At 39.0% G+C, this 12,162-nt stretch overlaps 1 protein-coding gene across 1 annotated transcript in view; it reads right to left on the reverse strand.

Annotated features, from left to right (window-relative positions):
* The window catches only part of pdia5 (protein disulfide isomerase family A, member 5), a 63,886-nt gene that overhangs the window by 33,108 nt on the left and 18,616 nt on the right, over window positions 1-12,162 (reverse strand). Inside the window, exons 4-8 of the mRNA XM_037109980.1 lie at window positions 5,401-5,484; window positions 5,209-5,254; window positions 3,537-3,629; window positions 2,609-2,669; window positions 623-690 (exon numbers count right to left, since the gene is read on the reverse strand). Of these exons, the coding sequence (XP_036965875.1) occupies window positions 623-690; window positions 2,609-2,669; window positions 3,537-3,629; window positions 5,209-5,254; window positions 5,401-5,484 (352 nt within the window). The remainder of the gene's footprint in view (window positions 1-622; window positions 691-2,608; window positions 2,670-3,536; window positions 3,630-5,208; window positions 5,255-5,400; window positions 5,485-12,162) is intronic.

Here is a 12,162-nt window from a genome sequence, read left to right on the forward strand (position 1 = left end):
TGACCACCAAATCACCATTCAAACCTTTCACTTCTCAGCAACACTATATGTCTCGTGCTAAGACAAACCTACTCCCAAAAACGTGCAGTTAATTATCTTTTCACTCAGCTCCTGCTTTGTGATAGGTAATCACATTGTGTTTGTGAACTTGACTGTCTCCTGGGGCAGCTTGCCTCTCTCTGCTCTCATTGTACAGAACATTCTTCCCAGGATTCTCCTTCTGCTGGTGCTTGAGGAGGAGCATTTATGAACACAAAGCAATTGTTTCCCTTGCTGATCACATAAGCCCCTGGTTGCTTTTGTGCATGCATCTCTCTAGTGCAGTTTAAAAAAACAATACAACAGCTGGGAACAGAGCACACCCCCCCATCTATGGTGCAAAAGTTGCTGAGGTGCTGTACTGAGAGGTTTTGCTGGAAAGACAACTAAGGAAAAGCTTTCATTTAGGCCACACTGACAGACTGTACTCCAGCAGATTGCCAAGCTAACCATCCAGACATTCACTGCTGACACATCTCATCTAATCTGCAAACATCACAGAGGACGACAGCTGCAGATCAGTCCGGTGATGCAATAAGACAGTGGACTGAGTGTGCGGCAGGGCCAGGTTTAGCAGACTTACATATTTCCCCTTGGTCTCTGTGGCTGCTTGCTGAAAGATGGGCTGCATTCTCTTACAAACGCCGCACCCTGCAAACAAAATACAACACGGAACAACAGAAGTTATTACAGAGGACTCAATAGGAACCATCGCTCTGACCTCGTCGATACAACTGTCAAAAGATTTCCCATCGTCTGCCAGGGGAATTCTTTCTTTTTTTTTTTTGTCAATAGCAGCTGGCAGTGTGCTATCTGCTGGGACAGATATGATGTATTGAAAACCAGTGACCATAAAAATGGGCTCAACATATGGAAATATTCATGTTAAGGATTTACCACTGAGCAACAACAGGGAGAACAGACAGTTCATTATTGTTTATTTCATTTTGTTAAGTCAGTGAGAAGACTTAACCAAATTAAACTGGTGTTGAAGTGATCAGCTGGCTCATCATTTAGCCAATCTATGGAATAAAACTGTCAACAATTTTTCAAACTGAATTATTGTTTCTGCCATTTATTGAGGAAAGATGCCAAACACTGTTTCCAGTTACAATTCCAATACATTTGTCTGGATGTGATGCCTCTTTTTGTTTTATACTGTTGCATATTTTTAAGACTGGTTAATACTAATTCTACAAACAAATCAAATACTTAAAAAATGAGTTTAGGGATTATTTAGTAATGACAGAACTCATTAGACTTAGACAGTTTGTTTAAAAAGTACCCAAAAGTCAAGTTCTTATGTTAAAACTTTACCTTGATAAAAGTGAAAGTCAACCATACAAATTGTATTTGAGTAAAAAATAAGTTAAGTATCTGAATTAAAACATACTTAACTATCTAAGAGATTGAGATAGATGAAATCCCTATACACATAAACTGCATCCACATCAGACAGGCCAAATGTCTGAGCTGTTAAATGTCCAAAAGAGCTCTTTCTCTAAATTCTTCTAGAGATAAATTGCAGGAGCAAATGACAAAACAATACCCTGAAGACCTTCTCTTTAAACTATAAGTACTACTATCACATCCACTGAATTGTCCTTTACTTTTACTTAATAAGCCTTAAACAGTGTGCCCTTGACCAGATAACCCACTCCCAAAGATCCTTGAGCACGAGGCTTTACTGATTATCAGCCTGGCTGATTATTAGATCTGATTCAGAATTTTTCTGATTATCAGAATCAGTGTTATTTTTTCCTCTAAAGGAGCACTCCTTAAGAAATGTTAAAGAGAAAAGAAAGATTGGCAGATTTTTTTTCTGCCCAAACAAACAAACAAGACAGTTTCATACCATATTACCTTATTTATATGTGTTGGACCCTGCCACCTAGCTTCAAACAGTGTTCTGGGACCTGATTTTCCTCTGAGAACAGCTTGTTTATTCAGTTATGTATTATTACCACATTATTTATTGTAAATGTTACAATTCTGAATCCAGTTTGAATCCAAAACTGCAGAGTGCCTCTTTAACTTATTGCTAATAAAATAAAAGAATATAACCATGCTCTACTCTGGTTCTGACACAACATGCCTCTTTATGCATCAAGGTGGCAAATAAATGTAGCGGAGTTGACATATAAAGAAGCAGAACATGGAGGTACTAAAGTAAAGTACAGGTATCTCAAAATTGTACTGAGTGAAAATATTTTGTTACAATCCATCACTGTTTTTTGTCCTGTTCCTATTCTGTAAAAACTGTACAAACTGTTATGTATCTTAAGTGTTTATCAGGTATTATTAATGCAGAAAAAAATACTCACAGTATTGATTATGACAGTGTTGTATTACCAAGTGTGCCCTAGAGTATTGATTAAGTCCACCTACTGTATTTTCCCTCTTAAAATGAGGCATCTTATACAGTATGGTACATTTTTCACTTTTTGTGGAAGAGCTGCTGTCAGTTTCTGCTGGTACACTGTCTTCCAGTCACATTACACTGTAATGAGAGCACCACTTGTCCCAGTTCCTGCAAACTACTGAACACTGTGATAATGAAAGGACTCACAGGGAGCATAGAACATCATGAGGATAGGCCTCTCCTCCTTCTTCAGCAGCTTCCTGAAGTCCTGAATGAGCAAGGGGGGGGGGGGGGGGGCGGCGGCAAAAAGATGATTAAGAAGCTTCATCATTTATAGACAAAAGATATGCATAGCACATAAAATAACTGAAGGTCTAAGAGCTAAATTTGTCCAAGAATAACAGCAGTATTGTTGACTAAAGCTGAAAGTCAGCAATCACATACAACAGCACGCCTCCACTTTGCTTTTTCAGCAGTTTATTAGACTGCTGAAGTGGTTAATGTGGTATATACACAAAGACAGAAAAAAAGAGGGCTTTCTTCTTTTGGACACCAGCAGATCAGGCATCATACCAGCTTCTCTCACTAACCATCACCTCCATGAGCTCAGCTGTACTTCCTAAAAAAAAAAACATATTCAGCAAAATCTTTTGACACCTTCAACAAGCCTTCAGGCAGTGGACTAGCAGGTGAGAACAGACAGGACAGCTCATTAAGTCAAAGGTCTTTCAAAGAGCTGTATGTACCTACAGCGTCTCAGGATGTTAGGTCGTGGGTGGATGTGGTGGAGGCTTTTTAACAAGACTGCCATCTGACCTGGCCGGATGGGAACTGTCTGGGGAAGTTTTTTTAGGCTGTGTTGTAGACAGGGCTGTTTTGATACTCCACACACTGGGCAGCACTCTGATGATAAAGCCCTGCTATGTCACTTTTATATACAGAGTTTAGTGTTGCAGAAGTGGACTTGCTACGGTGTCAAATTCGAAAGCTGATCAAACCCTCAACAGAAGAGTGGTCCGTGCATCATCTTAACTGCTTCCTTGCTGTCACACTGTATATCCACATGGATGTCTTTAATCAAAAGTTAATTCTTCTTTATCCAAAGCTCACAAGGTTGTTTGAGGTCACTACTTACTTTTTCTGTCTCTATGTGGACAACATCTTTTGCCTCAGGGTTCTCCTCCCACAGTGGGGGTCCTGATGGGTCTTTTAAAAATGCTACCATGGACTGAAAAAGGGGAAAAAAGATGAAAGTGATGAATCAGTGAGTCTGAACAAAGGCAACACTTAGATCATCCAATAACTTGTCGCAGGCACAAAATTATCCTGTAAACAACAGAGTGACTGGTGATGATTTATTGGAGAGTCATACCTAAATTTAGTGCCAATAACGCTGTAGGCAGTGCCAGGTGGAAGCTCATATACACCAACATGTTCGTGCATCCAAGAGGTGTAAAAGCTATTTCAATACCTTTAAGTGTCTGGTAATGGGCTTGGTAAAGCGCCCTGTAAATATAATGAACCGTATGTCTGCGAAGGCAACAGCAGGAAGTATTTCATTCAGCCGTGCTATAACAACGACAGCGCAGACATGGGTGGAATATTTAATCGTTGTGATGTTATTTTCAGCATTACTTGGTAATGGTTTAAACTGAAACTTTTGGTGTTTTATTGTCTCAGAGGCTCTTCCATCTGTCAGGGAATGAAATGTGTGCCAGCAGAATAATAAAATTAAAAACAAAACAGCAATAACTCCCAGATTTCTTTTTGATGGGTGCCTCATTCATTCAAATGAAACCAATAGAAGAAGTCAGTTCTACGTATTTCGGAGAATCTGAAATAGAGCTGAGCAGTTTATCATTTTAATATCAAAACAACAATTTGATTTTCAAAAAAGTCAAAATGGAAGACTTGCGATTTTGTACCTGGTTGTGAAAGAGGGGGACATTTTAGATGTTGACCATCAATTTCTCAGGCTCGAAGAAGAGCAGCCAGCAAATTCAACAAGCTGCAGTTACTCACAGTCAGTCTACCTTCATCTACATGATGAAACATGGCTGCTGTGTGGTTCACATGCTTTATGAGTATTGGTGTCTGGACTATGTATGCTCAGTCAAACATGGTTTGCCTATTTACACATTCAGCAGTTACAGAGCAACATTATCATACATTTGGAGTCATGTGTTTTGCCCTCTGATGAATCTAAGTCCGATATTCACTCTCTCTTAGCTCAGTTTTTGGTCTCTATACCATTATACTCTTCATGTAGGAACAAGATATGATTTTACTCGGTGAAAAACTGTAGATGTGGAGATCAATTTAAAGAAAGCCATTTTTAACAAATAAAACCTGTTAACTATCCAATTCAATGACTTTCCAAGACATCCCAGGCCCAATTCCCTCAAACCCAAGGACCAAACATGTAATAGTTTGAGACACGGATTGAGGTTAATTACTGTCCAAACACTGATACAGGCTTTACAGAAGCTCACAGGTACAATCAAAAGAGAGGTTTGAACGTGTGAACATGTCTCGACTGTGCCGCTGCGTTACAAGTGATGGAAGAAAACTGCATCAGTCACACATGCAGACAGCTGAATGCAGCCACTTTACTAACAAAATACATCAAAACAACTTTGCACAAAATATATAAATTCAAGCACTTGATTTTTCTGGCATATTAACAAACTTTCCATGATGTGAAGTTGCTCTTATCAAAACTACATAAAATAAATTAAATGACAAACATATAACATGTCGCTGCACTCGAGCTGACAAAGAATACAGAATTTCAGCTGCACACTCACTTTGAAGGTAGCCGGCCTGTTGTACTCCGTGTGGAACGTCCCATCTCTGCAAGACACACCAGGCACAGTGCTCACAACACCAGGAGTAAATTGTGAATAACATACTTCTTAAGCTGCGAACACAGCATTACTCTCCACAAAGCACTGAGGTGTGGAAGTGTCTGACAGCCAGCCGAGATTCTGGTTACTCACTTGTAATGCAACAGCTCAGCTCCTCCGTGTTTGGAGCTCGGGTCCACCTTCACTTTCTTACAGAGCTTGCGGCCCTCAGAATCTCTGTTGTAAAGGGATGGAAAATAAAAAATTAAAAAAGTCACATTTTGGTTATATGTGAAATTCTAAAAAATAAAATGAATATAAAAAAGATGAAATGATTGAATTGGACAAAATGTATAAAGTAAATCATTTGGCTTGATAAAACACTTGAATGTTATCCATCACTTCAAAGAGGTTCAAGCAGCCCTCTAATCAAAGAGCCCCGTTATCAAAATTTTATGCACAGACAAATCTGAACTTCACAGACTTCGTAATCATCAATTTGCTATTGGAATGATTCATCATAGAAAAAGTTTTTCTTTTCCTTCCAACAAAACAGCTTTGTAAAACTCTCCTTGGTGAAACTCCTGGTGTGTCAACGATTTTCACACATCTCAGCATCTCTTCATATAAAGCATTATTTTCTTGTTTATTCCATTATTACCCTTCTGTTCAGTAATTACTTGTTTGATTACCTGTAGTGCCACCATTATTCACCGTTTGTATAATGTACTATTTTCGTCCGATTAAGAATGTGCTTTGCCTACATGTTTTTTGGTCAAAATGTGTTTACAATAAAGCCTCAGCGAACTGAACTCTGAAAAAAGGAGAGAAGACGCTGCATGGAGATATAGCTCTATTAACATTTCAACAGATCAATCTAATTACATGTACAGGGTTATAAAACAAGGCTCTCCGCTCCATTTATTAGTTCCAGTAATCATACACAAATATTTGCAATGCTGATTACAACCTGTACCGTACAGTCAGCATACACAAATTATGTAAAATATTACAACATATCGGGGCTTACTTCTGTAATTGAAAAAAAAGCTGTCGTGGGAAAGGAAATAAATATGCATGGAGCCACCTACGCATACTTCATACTTGCTACAGTGGAGCATTATCAGCGGAATGAAGCACTCTTCCTCTTCTGTAATAACGTGAAATGAAAATATGCATTCATTTAGAGGCAGAGAGATGGGAGAGATCTTTGCTGGAGAGAAGGTCTGATGCTAACATATTCAAAGAGGGGGAATTCAATTATGCCTCCAAGAACCACAGTGAGCTGAATATTATGTATTTTCAGTGTAGTTCTGAACCTGTGTGGGAGGGTATTGATCCACAGTATTGCAGGTAATGACTGTGTGCTTAGAGCCACATTCTGCTGACTCATGAAGGCAGATGGCATCAGTCGGGGCACACCAGGAGCAGATGTGACCTTGACATGTATCTGGAGATGACGCGCAGTCATCCGATTCAAGACCAGTCTGCTGCTTCCGACTCCTTGAAACATTGCCACAAGTCTGCCTCAAAGTCAAGGCAAGTCTTAACATTAAGAGGTAAGATACAGACCCTAGTAGAAATTCTATCAAAACAATTTTTGCTGTTACTTTCAAGACTAAGATCAATTTAGTAACCATTATACAATCTGACTGCACAAAAAATGTATAGCTGTAGCCATTTATGCAACATATAATATGCTTTATAAATCATTAAAAAAAATGTCTTAAGTTAGCTGCTCTGTAGTCTGGTGGTCTGGAAGATACTTCTGTATCTGTTCCCAGGGTGAAAGAACAGGGTGAACACACTGTGGCTGCAGGAGCTAATACCTTTGAGTATCCTGTGGGCTCAGCGCAGGCCCCTAACCTCACCGATATGCCATGTGCTACAACCTTGCATAACTGTGTTTAGATAGTTGCTTAAGTGAAACCAATCTTGATGAAAGTCAAACTTGCACAACCACAGCTGAACACAACACAGCGACAACAATGCAATAATGTCCTGCTTTTATCTTGTCACCATTTTTCTTTTTCTTTCATTAATATGAAACAATACAGATTATCGATAACAAAAGTAACCATAAGTTGCTGCACAGCATAGTGATCACAGTCTACCGACACCTCTGATGTGGTACTGTTGTAAAATCATATTTACATGACATACTTAGCCTTATTCTTTATATTTGTTTTATAACAAAAACTCTGCAACAACTCCCCATCATAACTCCACTCATCTGTGGATAGGTTGTCAGTGAATAAATAATGCAGCAGGAAAGTTTGATCTCACTATTCATGGCCCCAATCGATCATGAGCCAAATAACTTATCTCAAATGCACTTTTGAGTTGAAACACCAACAACAGCAGCACCACAAAGTCATCTTCTTTGCAACTGATCACATGTCTGCCTTGGTTTCTTACTGACATTAATACAGTTTTTTTTTAATGAAACTACTAATATCCGTTCTTTTAAAAAATACCTTGACAGTTAAAGTACCCGGAGCAAATGAACAAAGGATCTCAAAAGTAGCACTGATGGCGCTGGCATGATATTCCACTAGGTTTTGTTAACTGCCACTCAGTGGAGGAATGTGAATGGGCCGATAGAACAATGGGTATGGTCTTCTTACTCATTTGGTCACACATATACAGTTAATGTGACTCAGAGAAAAAGACTGCATGTCATCATGTTCCAAATTGTAGTTTCTGTGATTCAACCAATGAAAAGGCAGTTCTCTTCATTATCAGAACACACAGAAGCCTGGAGAAGTGAGAATGACTCGCTGGCTAATGCTTAGTACAGAAAGAACAAAGGCCAGGAAAGACAAGTCATCTGAGGCCTGTCCACCGGAAGAGCACAAATGCTGTGCATTCGTCTCTCGGGGAAAATTGGTCAAAAAGCTGATACTGCTGCGAGCAAGAGGTCTTTGGCTGTGAAGTGTGACGGTATGGTTGGAGGCTGATTGGGGGAGAGAGCCGATGAGAAGTTATAAGGTGCTGACAAACAGATGTGGTGAGAAGATAAACTACAAATGTGCATCAGATGCCAAGAAAAACTATTGTCCAATCATGTATTGTTAACATTAAGACTGTTGAGAGGAGGCGATGAAATCCTGGTAGAGAATGCATTGCTCATCACAAAAGTAGAAGAAAAGGTCTGCACTCACTGACCTGTTCCATTAACCAATCTCTAACCAAACAGTCAGTTTTTTTTAACATCCATTTTGACCTTCCTTTGGAGTGCAATAACTTTTGTTTTAACCTTAAAATAAAGTTATACATAAACATGGCTGAACTGTTGCTTTGTTTAGAACCTGTTGTTGATTGAATGATCAAGTTTCCCGTCCCTTGAATTCAGAACTCAGAAATGACTTGATTATTGTAATAGTTTTAAATGTTTGTCAAACCTATGATCTTAGGTCTAATCAAACCAGAACTGAAGCACACTGACGATGTTGGAATCCAAAACCTTTGTGTGGTCTTTCTGATGCCCTTCCCAACACTAGAATGGCACTCAGCACAACGCATACGTCCACCTAGGCCAAACAGTCCCATTTAATTCAATCAAGCCTAATCCAATATTAAACTTGATACCCCTGTATCACTCACAGCTGCTTGACCATAATTTAAGATCACCAAATCTAGGAACCACATCAAACTGTACTCACTCATCAGCCATCTAAGTAAACACTTGATTTTTTCATTTGGATCCATGCATTTTCCCCTGAGACAATTAATGACAGTATTGAAAACGACCTCTCTTACAATGTTGAAGAATGTGAGAAAAGATGTCCTGGATCCAACTCGTTATCTGGATCCTCACCAAACGTTAATGAGTCTATACTAAGCTGAGAATCATCCTCCATCCAAGATTCATAGTAATCAGTTACATAGTTTTTTGATGTAATCCTGCTGACAAACCAACCCACAAAAAAACAGACAAATTCTGAGACTGGGAACTGAGTGCAAACCTTTTCTTCTACTTTTGTGATATATTATTTGGTTAGGTACACACGGCTGTAAAAACACTTGATGTCAGAGGGTGATGCATCTCGTAGACTGAAGGCTTGTTTACATAAAAAAGTTAGAGCCAAAACCTCACATTAGGCCAAAGTCAACAGAGTCCCTTTTTAAAAGGATTAATAATAGATTCATCATGCAAAGAGGATGAAGCCCTGCATGCCATTTGATTATTACTATAAACCAAAACACAAATCCTAATCCGTGCTGTGCTTGTTTGTGCTCTGCTAGTCCTATTCATTCAAGCAAGACCACGTTTCTTACCATGGTACATGTCCGTTCTTAATTCCCAGAGGAATGGGGACAGGGCAGTCCTATACTCCCTTCCTGTATGAGATCATCCTTCCCTATGGCGGATCTCTGTTGGCCAACACTCAGGTCCCTGTCATCTGTTCAAAGTGTGTCATTCTGGCCTTGGTGGCCCTCTCCCTTGGCAGGGCTGACCGTTCTCACGCTGTGATATGCGCTCTACTCTCTCTAGCCCTCTGTCCACCATGGGCTCGCAGCTGGAGCTTCGATTTGGAAGCGGCCCATTTGAAATGGAGGAGAAATATGCCAAATAGCACAATGCTTCGCTACAGAGCCTGGCACCGGATCTATGTGTCCTACAGTGATGAACCCAGCTCGCTCTAGCTCCCCTGGTAGCAATCTGGCCCAGTATAAATCTCTGCTTAGCATTAGGACACTCTCAAGCCTGCAAGAGTTGCTGGAGAAGGAAGAGAGAGGATACTCGAGACAAACGTAACCGAGTCAAAAAGGTAAACAGTAAAAGAGGATATGTATCATGGGGGGTATTTGAAAAAAAAAAGTGGACACCAACCATTCAAACAATTCCTTCAGACTGTTTTGACTTTCCTCTTCCTTTCGGTCCACCTGGTCTTCGATCCCGGATAAGCATGAGAGATATTGTGAATGCTGCAATGAGCACTAGGTGTCAAAGGGAAGCAACTGCCTTCCTCACAGTTTCCTGTTTCGTGATATATTCTTTCCTCTCTGGAGAAGAAGATGGCTCATGCAGTTGATGGGTTGACAGGTATTAAAAGAATGAAATAAAGTAAGTGGAACTGAACACCGGGAAGGGCAGAAAAGAACAACAAGCAAAAGTCAGATCACTGGGGAGCAAAGCTGGCTGTGCTTAGAGAAAACAGTTCTTGCCAGTGTCTTGGGAGTTTCTAGCATTTGCTTAATGTAAACAGTTCGACAGTGTGGGCTGAGATAGATGTGCTCCGCAGAGACAGATGACACATGAATTGTTCTGCCTTCAGGGGAAAGAGTGTGTGGAGTACGAAAATAATAACAGAAACTTCAAAGATAAAAAAGTATTTTCCATACGACTAGAGCGGCAACTGATTTAGATAGATTTATTGAAATAAGCGAGATTTTTTGACATACTGACTAATTGTTCAGGACATAATAATTCTAATTCTTGAGAGGTAAAGTCTTCAAAGTGCTTGTTTTACATTTACAATGACATAAAACAGAAAAAACAGCAGAATTATGAATCATTGTTTTTGTTGTTACTTAAATTTTCACTTGGCATTTTCCATCAGTTAACTATATAATAGGTATTAAATCTCAATACCATTTTGGTATTGACCAAACTGTGTCTGTAGCACTGAGTGTCAATAAATACTTCATGTAAGGCTCTATCTAATTCATATTTCAATTATCAATTATGGTTAGGATTTATGGTGTAGTCTCAAAACTCAAAGTGACATTTGGGTTACCTGACAAAATGTACAGGACCTTGCAAAAACCTATTGCTGTAAGCAATAAACATGTAAGTTGTACATTTTTTTATGTCTGGCTGGAACAAAGAGTCTGGTGTAACAACCAGCACCACCAGTTATGATGCTGAGCATGAATATGTAATAACACACTAGCATTAGCTATCGTGTTATGTTTAATAAGAGAAGACTGGACAATTTCACTGTGGGCCAGAATATCTGAAGCTCCAGGTCGCTCGGGAGGAATGGGTTACAAACAGCAATGGTGAAACAAGACACACGGAGTCAGCAGTTATGTTTGAAAGATAAGTACAAAATATTTATTATCTCCTTTCTTTCAAGTGTGTACTTTAAGTGCAACAAGAAAGTTTAAAAAAAAAATGACTACAGATATCCAAAACAAAGCAATAATCACTCTTGTGACTCACACTTGTTTTTCTTTCTTTCAGATCTAACCAGGAATCCACCTGTTGGGTAGGTACATCTATTTGTTCCCTGATATTTGAATGTTAGTTTGGTTTATTACGTTTTTTTTATTTTTATTATTCAGGCACCACTCATTCATTTAGCACTATCTTTTGTTACAACTATTTTATAGCTCCTATTTTAGAGTGCCACTAGAAAACCAACAGCTGATTCTTTTGACCCCTATTTAACACATAGCTCAATCAAAACTTTAGTATCAACCAGTTCACTTAATGGAACTCAAAACCCAACTTCAAAACACATGGGATGTTCAGAATGCATACAGTATTGCTTTCACTGCACCAACCCGAATTCTTCTGGAGAATGAATGTGAATATGAAGATCTCCAAAAGCTACAATAACCTTTATGGCCTGAAATGGACCAGAACAAATCACTTAGTAACTTTAGGAAACAGGTGTTACGATTAGCTGTGCAACGCACTCCACTCAACTGTGTAGCATTAATGTAGCTCTGTGTAGTGTTCATGTACTTCAGTCACATCTACAAGTTATTTGGTCCTGCACAGATAAACTGAGTACTATAGATCTGCCTAAAATTGGCAGATGAAATACACATTTTTTGATTAATTTAACTGTAGATTTTCCCAAGTGGGACTGTAAAAAATTCCTTGAAATATTTGTAGTTGAAAGTATTGATATTCATTGCATTTACATACATTTACATTGTAATAGTTTGATTTGTTGC

Source organism: Acanthopagrus latus, chromosome 9 (assembly GCF_904848185.1).
Source record: "Acanthopagrus latus isolate v.2019 chromosome 9, fAcaLat1.1, whole genome shotgun sequence".
Lineage (NCBI taxonomy): Eukaryota > Metazoa > Chordata > Actinopteri > Spariformes > Sparidae > Acanthopagrus > Acanthopagrus latus.